This window comes from Peromyscus maniculatus, chromosome 2, assembly GCF_049852395.1.
Source record: "Peromyscus maniculatus bairdii isolate BWxNUB_F1_BW_parent chromosome 2, HU_Pman_BW_mat_3.1, whole genome shotgun sequence".
Classification (NCBI taxonomy): domain Eukaryota; kingdom Metazoa; phylum Chordata; class Mammalia; order Rodentia; family Cricetidae; genus Peromyscus; species Peromyscus maniculatus.
The window spans coordinates 158,011,036-158,027,350 of NC_134853.1; the positions used below are offsets into that span (position 1 = coordinate 158,011,036).

Here is a 16,315-nt window from a genome sequence, read left to right on the forward strand (position 1 = left end):
AATGGCCAGCCCCTCCGAGGCTCTTGCCTTGTGCTTCCTGCCTCATCCAGTGCCAAGGTGCCCCTGTGCCTCAGTCATGTAGTGATCATCTTGCCATTCTCGGATGGGTGGACGAGAGCCTCTTCCTCTGCCCTCCATCTCTCTAGAGCCTCTTCCTCTGCCCCCAATCTCTCTAGAGCCTCTTCCTCTGCCCCCATCTCTAATCCCAGCCACAAGGCCACTCCACAGGTCTGTTCTCCTTTGTAGATATTGATTTCCGCCTCAGCCGGAGCCACCAGGACTTATGGGACTGTCCCACCTTATTGATGCTGTTGTTTTCTAAGAACATGCAACACTAGGGATGGTCCCGGGGGATTCACCTTGGGTCATCTGGTGCAATTGAACTGGTCACTGGCTAGTGACTTATCAGCCACACTGATGGGACTGATGGCAAAGCTGATGTCACATATGCACACACACACTGGTGATCTGTCATTAAGTCTGCTGTGAGGCTTTCTGGGGTTCTACCCCTTCATGGCCCAACCTTGTCCAAGATAACATCTCTGTGGTCTTCCTGAGCGGTGGCTCCCATCTCCTAATCTGAGCAGCTCAGCTGCCATGTTGGCCATGTGTAGTGACTCCGCCCCTGTTGTTGCTTCCCCTCCACTGAGGCGGGAGCCCTGAGAAGAGCTCCTGCTTCCCTTTCTTAAGGAACGTTCTCCTGCTTGACCAGACAGCTCGCTGCAGGAGCCCTGTGGTCTTTTCCTCCTGGACCCCTTCTCACTCCTGAGAGAAGTGGAGCTTTTGAAATTTTCGAAACCTGAGTGGTATCGCCTAGATCCCCCAGCCTCTCGGGCCTGGCCATGTTGCTCCCAGTCTTGTTGACATGCAAGGCCCCAGAGCAGGCCTGGAACGATGGCAGAGCCACCTCATTGAAAGAGCATGTTAGCATTTAAACAATATTAATACTATTTGACTCATTAAATGTACAAAGGCCAATCAAAGTACTTCCATGTGTGTGCTGTTAGTTCTGGCGGGCAACGCCTCCTGCGGCTTCATGTGGTTTCAGACAACATTTTAGCACATTCTTAAAATACCCACAAAAGCCTTTATGTAAAAACTCATAAATGTGAACCACATAAAATTATTTTTTTCCTTGTTTCATGTCACTGTGATCAAAGTACAGTAGGTAAGAATAAATTTTCAAAGCCTTGTTTAGGTCCTTCTTTAATTAATGCTTCACGCGCAGAGTAAAACCATAAACCATATAATGGGGGTACAACTATTTATGCACCCCACGGCCACCTCACACCCGACAGCACAAGCGGCCCTTCTGACAGCGCTTGCCAGCAAAGCTGAGGTTTCCGGGTGATTCCAGAATGGCCCTTCTAATCACCTGGGCTTCAGTCCCTTTGTATTGGACCATCGTGTTGAGACTTGCAACCACTGCGAGTTCCCAGAGGTCCCTCTTGGTCTCTGGAATCAAGTCTGTTCTTGAATTGTTGTGGTGTTAGGGCCCTTTCTGAGGAGCGAGTCTCGCTTGTCCTCCCTGCCCCCACAGAGAACACCCCAGTTCATGGGGAGAGCTGGCAGTGTGGCCTCTGCCCTGTGGCCAGCAGATCCATATGGAAAGTCAGATGGCCAGTGAGGAGCCTCTCTGGAACACTAGCCACAGTGGAAAAGGGCTGGGAATGAACTGCCTGGCGAAAAATGAATGCCACACTCGGCCTGGCCCCATCCTTCACAGTTACATAAAAATCCGACATCTCAACAAAGACTGGAAGGAACTTCGGAAAAATCAGATTTGTGGGAAATGTCGATTTATGGTATTGTGGACTAATTTTTAAATTTCCTTTTTTATGATGGTCTCCAAAAAGTTTTTTTTTTTTTTTTTTTTAATTCAAGGAGGGGAGCCCACAAGGAGGTCACCCTTGGGCTTGCATTTTTTGCCTCCTTCAATTCCAGCATTTTGAAACTCTAGACCTGGCCTGTGTGGCACTCAGGGGAAACTGAGGGTACCTGAGAGAAACTGCCCAGAGCAGACCCCAGCTTTGGGCTGGAGTGCTGGGGCTGGGGCAGCCTGTCCCACCTTATTCATGCTGTTGTTTTCTAAGAACATGCAACACTAGGGATGGTCCCGGGGGATTCACCTTGGGTCATCTGGTGCGATTGAACTGGTCACTGGCTAGTGTTGACAAGAGCGTTCAAGGCACCATGTTTCTGCTGGTCCCCGCCAAGGCAGCCTGAACCAACACCCGGAAGAGTGTCCTGTGACAAAAACAATACTGCAGCATGAGGCTTTGCCAGCCCTGGGTGGGGGAGGGTGGTACTGGCTGGGCTTAGGGCCTGAGCCCTGCAGGGCCAAGTGGGCAGGCAGAAAGGGAGCATCCAGCAGTCCCAGCGTAAGAGCATCCTCGTAAGAGCATCCTCGGTGCTTTTAGCTTTTGCTGTGGGCTGCGCCTCCTTCCTCGGCTCACAGCTAAAGCCACGGAACATGAAAACACAGTCAGGAAATCTGTTGCTACCTCAAAGCCTCATCCAGCAGTGACCTAGAGGTGCCCAGTCCATCTTTGCACATTCCAGGAACATTCCAGAATAGCTTGGTTGTGCTGCACACCTTATGACGTGGGGTACAGGTATGGAGCTGACTCCAAAGAACTCGTGTATTTCTCTCTCCCTCATTCTCTAGCATGTGACTTCTTTTTAATTATATAACAACTTTATCGTGACCTAAACCACAGATGCTGGTTAATTTTGGATATATTTCATTTTACTATCAAAAGCAGTAATTTTCACACCAGTAACCCCAGCACTCAGGAGACCAAGGCCGAAGGATTGTAAGTTCAAGGACAGGCTGGCCTGGGCTTAGTAGTGAGAGCCTGTTTCTTCTTGCCAAAAGTACCCTCTTCACCCCAAATAATCATTTGTTGGGTATCCACTTAACTTTCTTTTTTCTTCAGTGACCTAGTATTATTTCTGTGGCCCAGATTTTCACAGTAGGCTTGTAATCACTCTCCTTAGCTTGTTCCTGACTGAATGAGCCATAGACAGAGCCAGTCAGAGGGCTGCTGGCACCAGCCCATGTCTGCCTGAGGCCCACCCTGTATCTGGTGTGGGTGCTGAGGCCCTGTTTCCATGGTGCCAGCCCCCTGACCTTGAGGGTGTGCCTGTGGTTACCTGGGCTTGACCTGAGGTTAGCGAGGCACTGGACAGTATGATGAGAAAAATGCTGGCCACAAGAGATGGGATTTCCTGGAGTTGTGTTGGTTGGTTATCGGCAGAGTCTGAGGTCACAGCAGCAGCCCTCACAGATCTCAGCGGCCATCTGTCTGTCACCCTTGATCTGGGACCCTAGTGTACTGGCTTCTGCATTCTTCCATCCCATCTGTGGGTTTTTCAGTGTTGACTTGGACCTGAGGAGGAAGCACTGTCCCACACACAGCCCTTCATTCTGGTGGGGTTCAATACCAAGTCACTGTGACAAACCAGCCTGATTCCTGGTGAACGTGGGGATGTGGGGCAGGCTTGTCAGACATGTTACATGAGGTGACAGTTGATTGCAGAAGCAACGTTTCCCAGTGATGGCCAGCTCTGTCCTGTGAGGAGGGACATACTGTGCTGGATCTTGTACCTGGGAGGAAGCTGACGCCCAGATAAGTTCAGTAAGGTTGCCAAAGACACAAAGCTCAAACTCAGAGACTGATCTTCGATCTTCCTGGCCTTCATCTAAGCCCTTGCTTTTCTGCCTCTGCAGCCATGGGGTAGTCAGGCCATGTCATAAGGTCAGCCCTGGCACCTTTCATGGATGCTTCTTAATCCTAGACAGGTGTCTAGGGCATCATCTGAGTGCACCATTACTGTCAACAGTCTGGGACCTGGGCCAAAGGCCCAGAGCTTGGCTCAGCATCTAACGGTCCATGGGCGTTGTCTTTTGCAGGTATTTTGAAGGTGGCGTCTCATCTGTCTACCTCTGGGATCTGGATCATGGCTTCGCTGGAGTAATTCTCATAAAGAAGGCTGGAGACGGGTCAAAGAAGATCAAAGGCTGCTGGGATTCCATCCACGTGGTGGAAGTGCAGGTACAGCCCCCCCCCCCACGACCCCACCCCCTGCCAGTGCATGTGCCACACCCACAGGGCAGCCCTGATCTCCAGATGCTTTCACAAGGGGCATGCTAGGATATGCGCCCCCACTAATTCCTAAAAATGCCCAAAGCCATTTGGATAAAGATAAGTCAGGGCGATAGTACTTATTGATGCTGAACTCCTACTGCAGATCTGCCTTATAAAAACCATGGCGGTTTTATAAGGGAGGAATGGCCTTGGCATGGGGTGGGAGCTCCAAGTCTCCCTCCTCAGCTCAGGTCCACCTCATGTGATGTTCTCCGTCTTCTCCCCCAGGAGAAGTCCAGTGGCCGTACTGCCCATTACAAGTTGACCTCTACAGTGATGCTGTGGCTGCAAACCAACAAATCCGGCTCGGGCACCATGAACCTGGGAGGCAGCCTGACCAGACAGGTAGAACTTGTGTTCCAGCCTCTTGCCAGTGCCCACTGGTGCCAGAGCAAGTGAGCACTTTGCCTGGGCTAGGGAGTGTGGATGGCCGGCTGCCAGTCCACCGGCTAAGGGGGACTTTGAGTTCACACCTCACTGTCCTCTGAGCTGCATGTGGCTGTACACCAGCTGTTTCACAGCCGGCTGCCTGCTGTGGTAGGACTGAGTGGTTGCCACTTGTCACCCAGCAGAGCTTGGTGTCTCCCATGCTCACGCCTTGCAGAGTTTGCCAGCAGTCAGACTGCGGACTCCATGTGAGCTGCTCCCAGCCTGGTCTGAGTCCCCTCTGTTGGACGTGGTAGATTCTTGGGAAACTCTCCAGCTGTGCACACATGAAGATTTGCCAAGTTCTACCTATCTGTTGCTCACCTGTTCTTTGCTAGCAGCCATATGCCAAGATGTCCCTTCAGGCTGTGAGCAGAACGTAGAACTTGGACTTCCTGGCACCGCATGCTCGGGCGCTGCATGCTCTGGCATAGGCCTTTCTTAGCATCTACATCAGGAACTGCTAGAGGCACCTAAACAGGTTTCAGACCCTACGCGCTCCATCCAAAGTTTCGTGTTTATAACCTTGACACCCTCCGGACCCCTTCCACACCTGCCCGTCTTAGGAGAGGGCTTTCTGACGTCTGTGCATAGGGGCAGGAAGCCTTGTGCACAGGGCGCACAGAAGAGCAACCTAAACACAGCAGAGGGCCTCGGGAGCAGAGTGCTTGTGAGCCTGCTGTACAGGCCTTCCTGTTCTTGAGTGTCTGACTTCAGAGGAGGCTCTTCCCCACACTAGCGGCTGGGATGAGGCTTGGTGGTGGAGTACTTGTCTAGAAGACTCATTTCACAGGACCAAAACTACTCGAGCTAATTTTATTTTTGATAGCTCTTAAGAGGAAAATATTGCAGGAGAGTTAGGTTAGTAACTCTTACGTGGTTTGCACTCTGCAAGCTTCAAGGCATGCGCGTGCATTTGGAAAACGACAGTGCAAGGCAGTGTGGCTGGTACCAGCCTGCACACCTGGGGAGCTATTGGAGCCCTAGAGTCTCCCAGGCAAACCCCTCACCACCTCTGCTGTGTTCAGGGAGCCTAGGTTCTCAAGACAAGCTGTCCCAGGCCCATCTTAGAACCAAGCACTCGTACCCAGGGCAGAGCACACCCTGCTGTGTGGACATGGGCCCTCAGCTTCTGGGGCCTCCACTGCGGCCTCCCTCCCCTTCTCCCTGCCACCCAGGGAATGGTGGGAACCCCTAAATCCATCCGGAGGCTGTTTCCTGCCTTCCTTGCTGCTGGGAACTGTCTATAATTACACCTGGTGTATAGTGAGCTGCACAAATATTTAATCCTCCATCTTCCTGATAGTTTAAATCAGCTGTCGGCCCACGGCCAGCATCTGGCTCTGGAGTGCCGTGCTCGGTAGCCCTGCCAAGCCAAACTTGGCCTGGTGACTGGCTGTCCTCAGCACACCTTGTCTGCATTGCCTCTGCTGCTCCTGGGACCTGACTGAGGAAACCCATGCTTCTGTTGTCAGCCTCAGGGCCAGGGCCATAACTCATCGAAGGTGCGTTAAAGCTGAGGCTCGGCTCCAGTGCAAGGGACTTTAAAAGTGAGGAAGTGAAGCCGGGCGATGGCGGCGCACGCCTTTAATCCCAGCACTCGGGAGGCAGAGCCAGGCGGATCTCTGTGAGTTCGAGGCCAGCCTGGTCTACAGAGCGAGACCCAGGACAGGCACCAAAACTACACAGAGAAACCCTGTCTCAAAACCAAAAAAAAAAAAGGTAAGGAAATGGAGCCACAAGGTAGATGAATGCACGTGAACAAAGCCCAGCTCCTAGGTGAGCAGGGCAGTGGGGCTGAGGGGCTTAGCTTTTCACATGAGCCCTGGGAAAGTTTCTGTGGTTGCCGTGGACACACAGACTGCAAACAGATGTGGTTGCATGGCTGTCTCCTTTAACTACATTCTAGGCAGTTGCTATTCCCATTTAACAGGTGAGGAAGCTGAGACCCATGCCACTAAATAATTAACTAGAACACAAGTGGCAGACCCGGGATTTGAGCCCACATGTATCTAACTAACACAATACCCTTCCTCCCACACGCTCTTTGAGTCAGGGCTTGGGTGACCTCCAGTTGTGAGTGGTGGGGTAAGAGGCTGGTCTCACACACACACACACACACACACACACACACACACACACACACTCCAGTGTCGGGAAGGGAGGTCCCTTGGTTGTGGCGATGTCTCACCAGGCCCGTGGTGCCAGGCACTGACCCTGCATGCCATGCTGGCCCGCTCTCAGGAGACTCCTCCTCAAGGATGAGCAGGTCCCCATTTCCCAGGTTGCTCTCTGCCAGCAACCTGACCCCAGCTCTTCCCTCGCTCCCCAGGTTCCCAGGCCTCATGTACAGGAAGGCTGTCTCCTCAGGGGTTTCCTCCCAGGAGTAGTTGAGGATTGCTTCCTGCCCTCTTTTCCTTGTGGCTTCTGGGATACATCGAGGGAGCTGAGAGCCCCTCTTGGTGGCACCTGTCACTGTGACGCATGGCCCAGCTGGTCAGGACACCCTGCTGGGAGCTGTCCCTCAGCTCTGCCTCACCCTTCACCGTGTCCTTTTGTTGCCTCTACTCAGAGCTGTCCCTTGGGGACGTCAGTTAGATGGGAGATAGCTGTGAGGCGGTGGGGACGGCAACTGTGGCCTTTCTGGAAGCTCCCTGCAGCCTCACTGCAGCCTGCCAAGGCAGAGGCCACGGTGAGGGAGGTGGCAGAAGCTGCCCCTTGGCAGGCTGCCACAGAGGCCCCAGCGGGAAGGCCAAGGAGCAAGTGAAAAAGTGATGCATGCCAAGTGCTAGATATGAAAGGAAGCTGCATGGAGAGGTCACTTCGCCTGTGACAGCAGAGACGTGGGAATGAGGCGGACCATAAATCTCTGGAAAGAGATCCAAGGACTCCCATCCGGGGCAGGGCCCTGCAGATGTTCGCTTAATTTTCTTTTCAGATTCTAAATATTTAGACACGAAGGTGGAATGTTGTGTTGAGAGGGGAGATTGGGCGCATGGGTCGTTGGCAAGCAGACCTCCCTCCTCATGAGCCACTGGCACTCCAGGGACTTCAGGGAAATGCCTCCCTGACCTAGGCTTGGCAGTTAGGCCGAGCAAGATATTTTTGTAAGAAGACAAAGCCTATGGCCATCCCTTGCCGATGGAAGGAACCTAGGGTAAGACAGACCCTTAAGGCCAGCCTGCCTTGGGGACACAGCTCCCAGCATCAGGCTGTGGTCCGTGAGGTGGCCTGGACAGTGCCATTTGAGTGGTGTGTCTTCTAAGAAGAGTTGAGTGTTTCCCAATGACCTGGGACACAGTAAGCCATTTGAAAGCCTGCCCTGACTGTGGAAGGCAGGGTAAGAGATGCATGGGCCGGGGTGCTGGGCCTCCAGGAGGCCAATGAGATTGGGCTTGGAATGGACCCATCTCAGGACTCCTGAACCTTGGGTTGTGGTTTTCCTTGGCTTTTCTGCTAAACATTATACAAAATCCACCTCAAAGAAAACTGCCTTCAGAGTCCTCCATAACTTGGTCGAGGCTGTAGCTCTGGCGCCTCACAGCCATGTGACCAGACAAATCCTTTCACTTTTCTAAAACTCCATGTGTCCTGTGGAGTCGATGGCATCCATTGAAAGCCCGTGCCACTCTGACCCTTGGTTTCCACTCAGTAAAGAGTAGCTAATTCTGCAGCTCCCCGTGTCTTCTAGAATATGCAGCTGCCAACTCAAAGGTTGAACAGTCCTACCTTCCTCTCTGGCTTGGTGGCAGGTTTGATACTGGCCTGACACAGCCTCATGTCTATGGCACAAGCTGAGCACAAGCCGCAGGGCCCTGGGCATGGTGCTTCCTTAACAAACAGTGTGCTGCGAGGCATGCACTGGTGCTGCGTGTGTGTTCACTCACAGAGTATGCAGTAAAGGCGGGGCATGGAGGCTGAGGCAGATGCCATGCTGCTGACCAGGCCCTCCTGGTAACTGAACTAACTCACCCTCCTCCCCTGTGTGAGGACAGCAGCCACCAGATCCAAGCACTCACTTGTATCTTCCCTGTCTCCGCCGTGGAGAGGGAGAAAGGGTCTCACTGGGGACAGGCATGCTAGGCCCTGACTCCAGACTCGGTTGGAACCCCCTTGTGGAACATCTGTGCCGCCACAGAACATAAAAATGTTTTCCTTCTGGCAGCTTCTTTTATGAGGGTGTAATAATATATGCATTACAAAAATAGTTCTGTTCCCGGTGGGTCAGCACTGCCAGCAAGCTGACCCCAGCCAGGTGTGGAGAGGAGGGAGGCCGTGGGGGCGGGCAAGGGGGCTATGGAACTGCCTGCTTGTGCCAGGATCTTGAGTTTAGAGGCCCCCTGTGTGCTGCTGGGGAGTCTCTCTGCTCCCCCTACACACTGTTCCTTTGAGGGTCTAGTGGTTTCAGCCCCTCTCTGCTGGAAGGTGACTCCTGATTCTGAAGCACAAAAATGAGGACAAGGCGTTGAGGTGCTCACGAGATTCTACTCACCCAGAGTGAGAGCCGTTCACCCCGAGTGCTGGGCTCACCCCAGTGCGGAGCTCACCCGGGCTGCCGCCACTCACTGAAATGGCCCTTGAGAGACCTCAAAGTCCTCATCCCTCCCTTTGGTGGGGTGGGGGCAAGAATCTCCCTCTGCGTAGACCAGGGGGCTGAGAGAGGATGGGGGCGGGGGTCTAGTTTGCTGGGTCGGAACCACCCACCAGAGCAGCTCCAAGCAGTCCTGAGGCTGGACTCTGCAGCCATTTCCATGTGGGGTGTTGGTCTCTAAAAACTCCTTTTAAAAATGGGGGGCAGGCCCTGTCCTTTCTCTGAGGTGTGCTCCCCAGCTCCGTTCAACACACACATTAACCATTTGTCTTAGCAACAGGCTTCTGCTCAGGGAAGGTGATTCTCTTCCGGTATCGTGAAGTACTTAGAAAGGGGGAAATATGGTGATATTTTATTTGTGCTGAAATGTGATTTTATTTGTATGTTAATAAATAAAGTTGCCTGGGGGTCAGAGCTAATAGCAAGCCATAGCAGAAGCCGGGTGGTGGTGGCGCACACCTTTAATCACGATCACATGACAGGCGGATCTCTGTGTTCAAGGATACAGCCAGCATGGAGACACACGCCTTTAACCTCAATACCAACCATAGAAGACCTGGAGGTCTGTACAGACAGGCAGTGATGAGGAGGTCATGTGGTTGGGTTTACAACCAGTGAGAAGGCAGAACAGAAAGTCAATAAAAAGACAGACACACAGGAAGTAGGTCTCTTTCTGAGGGGAAGGACGACAGCGGCAGCGAAGGGTAAGAAGGTGGTTTTAAGTCTCAGCTCTTAGCTACTGCTCTGACCTCTTGGGCTTTTAACTCTGCCTTTGCTCTGTGTTTCTTATCTAATAGACCCTTACATCTACAGTGCTGACCACAGCTGACGTGGGGCCATGACTGCAGTCATGAGCGCCCTCGCTTCTCCAATCTTGTCGTGACAGTTCTCGGTCTAAGGGGCAGAGAGCACCCAGGAAAGGTCAGGGCCTAGAGTGAGCGACCAAGGCACCCATGACCCGAGCAGCCCCCATCACCACCAACCTCCGGGCAGCTCTTAGCCAGACCCTTTGCCAGGACCAGAACTCTGTTCTACAGTGAGTCGCAAGGCTCTGGAAGGCCCTTGGCTCTCACCTTAGTGCTGTACTAGATGGCCGCCTCTCCTTTTCTCCTTGGTGGTCCAGGGCTAACTGGAGTGTGAGCATGGGCCTGTTGTGGACAGTTCTGTTAAAACCCACCAGACCCACCTCTGCCCTACAGTGCCAGTGCCAGATGGCAGGCCGCCCCAGCCCTGCTGGCCTCCTGGGGTCCGTCCCTCCCACACACTGGCTTCACTGGCTCTCTTGTCCTGAGTTCTGCTGCACCTTGTCCTCTCTTAGTAGCCCATGTCTCATTCAAGAGGAGGGAATTAGAGTAGCAGGCCGCTATATACCCCCATGTGGGTGCTGGGAATTGAACTCGGGACCTCTGGGAGAGCAGCCAGTGCTCTTAACCTCTGAGCCATCTCTGCAGCCCCAGTGTTGAGCTTGTAAATACTTAATACTCTCCTGGTACCCTGTGAGACAGATGGGCTGCTCTCCCCTTTGACTGCTGCTCCCTTGTCAGAGAGGTAAAGCTTACCCAGGGGGAAACCGGAAGTCAGCAGCAGAGCCTCACCCCTCCCGCCGACTCCTCCTTCACGTGCCCGGAGCTGCCTGCTGTCCCCCCTGCCCTTTGTGAACCAGGACCCTGCCATTTCCCTGCATAGCCCCCAGCCTTGGCGTGGCGGGGGTGCTGGCTCTGGCGAGAAGAGGGCTTCCTCCACAGCTGCCCACAGTCTGCTCGCCCGAGTCTTCTGACAGGGCTCTGCGTCCCCCAGCCAGGTGACAGCTGACAGTGTCCCACAATGTGACAATGTTGTAACGCAGGGAAGATCCCAGTGCCACATCAGGCCTCACTCAAATCTGGGTAGCAGCCTGTACCTGTGCCTGCCAGGAGAGATGTGAAGATGGGCGTGGTCCAGAGTGACCTGGCCCATGTGGTCCTCTGCCCTCACTGTTGTGGCCCTAGGAGCTGAGTGGGGAGTCATTCTCAGAATGGCATCAAGAAAATAAAAGGGCTTCGGATGTCTGCCGACTGGACTGTGTACAGCCGAAAACTTCAGTCATTTGTGCTAACAAAGTGGCCTTGTAACACAGCAACTCCACAGAGCCCCCCGGGGGCAGAGGACTGAAGTGCAGGGGCAGTGGTAAGTTGGCGGCATCCTGGAGCTGCAGCTTTCTCTGACTGAACATTTGTGTCTTTGCAGATGGAAAAAGATGAAACCGTGAGCGACTGCTCCCCACACATAGCCAACATCGGGCGCCTGGTGGAGGTGAGTGGCCCCGGGCTCAACCCTGTCCTGGTGCAGCGTAGAACCAACCCGCTGCTCCGCAGCCACCTCTCTGCTGCAGCTGTTCCTGCCCCGCCGCCTCGGCTTTTCTCACTTGGATGCAAGCAGAGCTCGGCTCCAGGCCTACCCACCCCAGCCTCCCAGCTCAGTCTCTGGCCCTGGGAAGTATAAAGCCCTGTTTCCCCTGATCACTGGGTGTGAACAGTGATCTGAACTCCGGGTGGAAACAGATCTCTGGAACACCAGGGGCCTTGGAGCGGCTTCACTTGGGGCCGCCGCAGCCTTGCCTGTCACCACGTCTCGTTTGGAAGGGGGGTTGTTTGGCCTGGAGACGTGTTCTCTGGTTTCACAGAACTGTTCACAGAGTTGGTGGCCAGGCAGTACGCTGGTGATGTGGTTTAGACTTGCTCCCAGCAGTGGTCAGAATTGGCCATCAGTCCCTACGTGTTTGTTGGCTTCCTCCATGCCTAAGGACAAGAAAGACCCAAAACAAATTATAGGTGGGGTTCTGACAGCCTGGCCACGGCTCTCAGCACAAGGGAGCAGCCTCATACCTCCCCCCTGTGGCCACAGAGGGGACTGCAGGGTGGATGGTGGCAGGTGGGCGTGGGCCTCAGGGTTCCTGTTTGCCATCTCCACTGACTCACCTCCCTCCCCAGGACATGGAAAATAAAATCAGAAGTACACTGAATGAGATCTACTTTGGAAAAACAAAGGATATCGTCAATGGGCTGAGGTAATGTACCAAAACTCTGAAGCTCCCGGGCCAAACATGGGGCTTAAATCCTGTCTACTTAGCGCTGTGTGGTCTCGAGCCTCTTGGTTCCTCATCACAGGATGTGGTCAGGGATTGCTGTGCAGTTTGAAGGGCTCAGAAACTGGTCCAGCACTTTCTATGACCTCTACCAGCTCTGTCCCCTGGACTCATTCACCTCAGCAAGCTATGGTGCCTTCACCTTGGAGCTAGCCACTAGCCATCTAGAGAATGTGCCCAGCTCCTTTGGCGTTGGGGTCTGGGAGCCCACACACAGATACCAAGACCCGGAAGAGAGCTGAGGAGCCTGGCTTGGAGTTCCAGTTGAGGCCCCAGCCACTGTCTCATGCTCTGGCTTCTGCAGAAGCAGGCAGGACTCGCTGTGGCCTCTGACTCTAGTGTAGTAGGAGTGGGAGGCAGAACTCAGCTGGGGGTAGGGGAGGTGACTGAGATAGCATTGGCCTGGGAGTCACCTGGATCCTTCCCCACACCTTTCTCAGTGGCCCTTGTCCCGTTCGGGAGGCAGGGTGCCAGCAGGGCAAGGGGAACTGATGGTTGGGAAGGGCTCGGCAGCCCGGCTCCGTTGTGAGGCTGTGGGTTCTGCAGAGCCCTCGAGGCCCAGTCTTCCCGTGCCATTCCCTGGCCCGGGTTTCGTATTGCCGTCCAAAGAAAGGCAGGGTGTAACTTGGGAGTTTGCCCAGCAGGCTGATTTAAGTGGGACAGCATCCCCTCCTGGTCCCCAGTGGTTCTGCGGATCTGATCGGGCCTGACACCCGGGGGCTGTGGTACCAAATGCACCATACACACACTCCTGCCTGGCCAGCCTCCGCCATTCCCAGTAGTGACAGAGAAACATGAGGAACATCTGAGCCTGTGTGGAGGCAGGTGTGAACCCCTAAAGACCGAGGCCACTGCCAACATAGACCTCTGTGCCGTGGCGGCCTTCTCCTGTCTGCCTGTGCCCATGGCTCTCGGCCTCTGGTTCTGCATTGCTGATGCTCTCTTGCTGTGGCTTCATCCTCTCCGAACACTCTCTGTAGATCTCTTGATGCTATCCCTGACAACCACAAGTTTAAGCAGTTGCAGAGGGAGCTTTCTCAAGTGCTGACCCAGCGCCAGGTCTACATCCAGCCTGATAATTGAGCCGACCCAGGTACCCTGCCTGAAGGGCGTGAGACTTTCCCACTAAACAGGACTCACCAACCTGCCAAGACCTTGCCACTAACCCGTGTCCGCTCACAGCTGGTGGGTAGCCACATTAACGCATCGCCTCTGCCCCACATAGTGTGGACTCGTGTGCCGTGTGTGCGCTCTGCACTTGGCCAAAAGCTCAGTCTTTGGCACTGCCACGGCCTCTCCAGCAGAGGGTGCTGTGTTCACCCATCCCACTGGCTAAGGAACAGGGTCTGTGTGTCTTGCCTTCTGCTGACTCACACACCTCCTGTCTGATAGAAGCACAGCCAGCTCCTCCTGCTTTCTCTTCCACCAAGGACCCCACAGGTCCGAAAGCTACATCTCAGGGACCCTTGGGCTGTTGACTTGGAAAGCATGGTCTCCCTCTGAGTCTGCGAGTGACTGAGCACTTCTCCCCAAGCCAAGGCAGCCCGTCTCCTCCTGACCACTGCTGGGCACTCGGTACTCATGCTGCGTGGACCCACACAGCCTCCCCTTAATGGGCTGCAGCTGGCCTCCAGCAGGCCGTGCTGATGGAAAGGAAAACAATCTCGCTTGTTGACAATGGCCAAGAACCATGACTTGGCTTGTGACAAATACAGATGTGCAGACGCAGTCAGCATCTTGGAGAGGAGGGTTTTAAAACAAGGCTCTTGGGAAGCTGCAGGCCCCAGGGCTGAACACCAGAGGCCCAGCCCGGACAGGGGCCTGTGGGATTTACAGTGAGGCTCCAAGTTGGGGACTCCCCTGCCACTGTGGTCTGGCCCCATGGGCTGACTTCAGGTCCAAGGCAGCCATCAGTTCTGGCCTCAGTAGCATCTCCAGGCCTCCCGTGGCCCAGTTGAAGGAAGCCCTTTTAAGGGACACTGCTGCTGCCATTCTCTGGCAAAGCAGCTGGAGGTATCCTGAGGGGAGCCTCAGCCCGTCAGCCAGATGTGTTCCCAGGGCCCCACCCGCCCCACCCACCCCCGACTCAAGCTCTGCCTGAGTCCTCACACTACTCTTTGATGCTACACAAGTGTTGGCCCCTGGTGGTGAGAGTTGGGGACCCTGAACATCCCAGAGGAAGCAAGTGTGCACTGGAGTGGTGGCTGCTCACACTAGCGTCCAGTGGCCTCTTCACACTCAGGAACTGTCCTGTCCTCGCCATCTTCAAGACTCTTGTCGGGGTTTTACGGGTCGCTTCTCCGGGTCCCACTCCGTCTCACCTTGCCCCTGTCAGCACTTGAGTGGACTTCCGACAGTGCCTCTCACAGTGTGTACTTGAACCTCTCACCGAGCATGCCGCCCTGCCTCTCCCACCGCTTCTGAGCTCTCAACAGCTGCTGCGAATAGTTTAGTGTGCTCTTAATTAACGATGCATTGGGAAAAGAACTGTCATGGGGGGCCTTTCTCTGACTGAGTTTCGTTTCCTGACCTGGAAATTAGGCTTAATGATGAAGATCCACCCTAAGATGACTTCTAAGAGTTGAGATACATGTGTGAAAAGCACTTTGCAAATTTTAATTTTCTCCCAGGCTTAGTTGCTCCAGCTCTGGTGAAGAGTGCTTCACCGTTTCGGCTGCAGGCTTGCCGGGGTTTGCAGGGCTGGGTCCGCAGCAGCCAGCATCACCCAGCAGCCCCGGTGATGGAGAGCAGCCTCTGCCTTGATCCCGGTGCCTTAGCCATGCAGAGGCGGCTTCCTAAGCGTTTGGTGGGGGCAGGGGTGGGAACAGGGGTTGCTTCATCTGATTCTACAGGGTAAGGAGCCAGCCTCTGCTGCAGGTGGAGGGGTGGGGCAGATGCTTCATTAGAAGGCCCTCACCGCCCAGAGTCTTCACCTCAGCCAGAAACCTGGGCAGCGGGTCTGAGGTAGATGGTCCAGGCTGCATGGTTCCTGAAAGCTCCCAACAGCTTGAGGCCTACACCCCAGTCTGTGGACCTAGGGACCTAGGGACCAGCCTAGGCAGAGATGACCTGCCCATGATGCCCAGCAAGGTACTGAGGTGCAGGCCCCACTCTCCAGGGTAGATAGTGCATCCTGGCACCCCGTGACGGCCCCAGGCTGCCTCCCTCTCTCTTCCGCCTGCTGATGTCGGCTCTCTCCCCCTGCAGGTCTGTGCAGACGTTTGCAGACAAATCAAAGCAGGAAGCTCTCAAGAACGACCTGGTGGAGGCCTTGAAGAGAAAGCAGCAGTGTTAAGCCTCCGCTTCATGCTAACCGGACACGCCATGCACTCGTTAGATTCCTTTCTTAGAAAACTCGTTTTCTGCTCCTTCTCCCTCTTCCTCTCCCTCCCCGATGGGTCACATAACAGTTTGCATCGACCACGCAGCGCCATCGCTCCCCAAGAATAAAGCCCGATAACCACCCTCCTCTGGCTCCAAGGCCTGCTTCCCACGACGTTTCCATAGAGACCGTGCGGTTCTTGTTCGCCTGGGCCCCGTCTTCCTCCCCTCCCCCATTTATAAGCATAAATACACTGTCAGCCACTGCTCCCTCCCATCTTTTTGTTACATTGGTGTAAAAAATGTAAAACAAAAAAATTTTATGAACTAACTGGTGTGTGAAAGAGAAGAAAAACTGGAAATCTGATTCCACGTGTGTTTGGGAGTTGCTTGGAGTTGGGGGCCGGGGGACAGGGGACAGCTCTGGAGGACCGAGAGGTGTCCTCAGCACTGTCCTGTGCAGATGTGCCCATCCCAAGGAGACCACAGCGGGGGTGGGGCTGGCGACCGGCTGCTCTTCTGGCCAGGTGCTTTTCTGTCGATTTTTATGGAATGCAAAAGGAGTTTTTTGTTTTATTTTGTTTTTTTTGTAAAGCTTAAACAAACAAAAAAATCTACATCTTCTACTTGAGCCTCCATACTTAAAAAAAAAAGGAAAAAAAGAACAAAAAAAGGAAATAAAAAGAAACTGGGACACAGTTA

General features: G+C 54.1%; 1 protein-coding gene across 7 annotated transcripts in view; it reads left to right on the forward strand.

The window, feature by feature from the left end:
- Capzb (capping actin protein of muscle Z-line subunit beta) overlaps positions 1 to 16,315 on the forward strand; it is a 108,071-nt gene extending 91,756 nt beyond the window's left edge. For 4 of the 7 annotated variants that reach the window (XM_042272206.2, XM_076565536.1, XM_042272201.2 and 1 more), the window contains exons 5-9: positions 3,917 to 4,058; positions 4,380 to 4,496; positions 11,395 to 11,460; positions 12,138 to 12,214; positions 15,500 to 16,315. In XM_042272206.2, the coding sequence (XP_042128140.1) occupies positions 3,917 to 4,058; positions 4,380 to 4,496; positions 11,395 to 11,460; positions 12,138 to 12,214; positions 15,500 to 15,587 (490 nt within the window). In that variant the 3' untranslated portion in view covers positions 15,588 to 16,315. Of the gene's footprint in view, positions 1 to 3,916; positions 4,059 to 4,379; positions 4,497 to 11,394; positions 11,461 to 12,137; positions 12,215 to 13,272; positions 13,386 to 15,499 lie in introns of all 7 variants that reach the window. The other 3 variants (XM_042272205.2, XM_042272200.2, XM_042272204.2) reach the window with 1 other exon arrangement.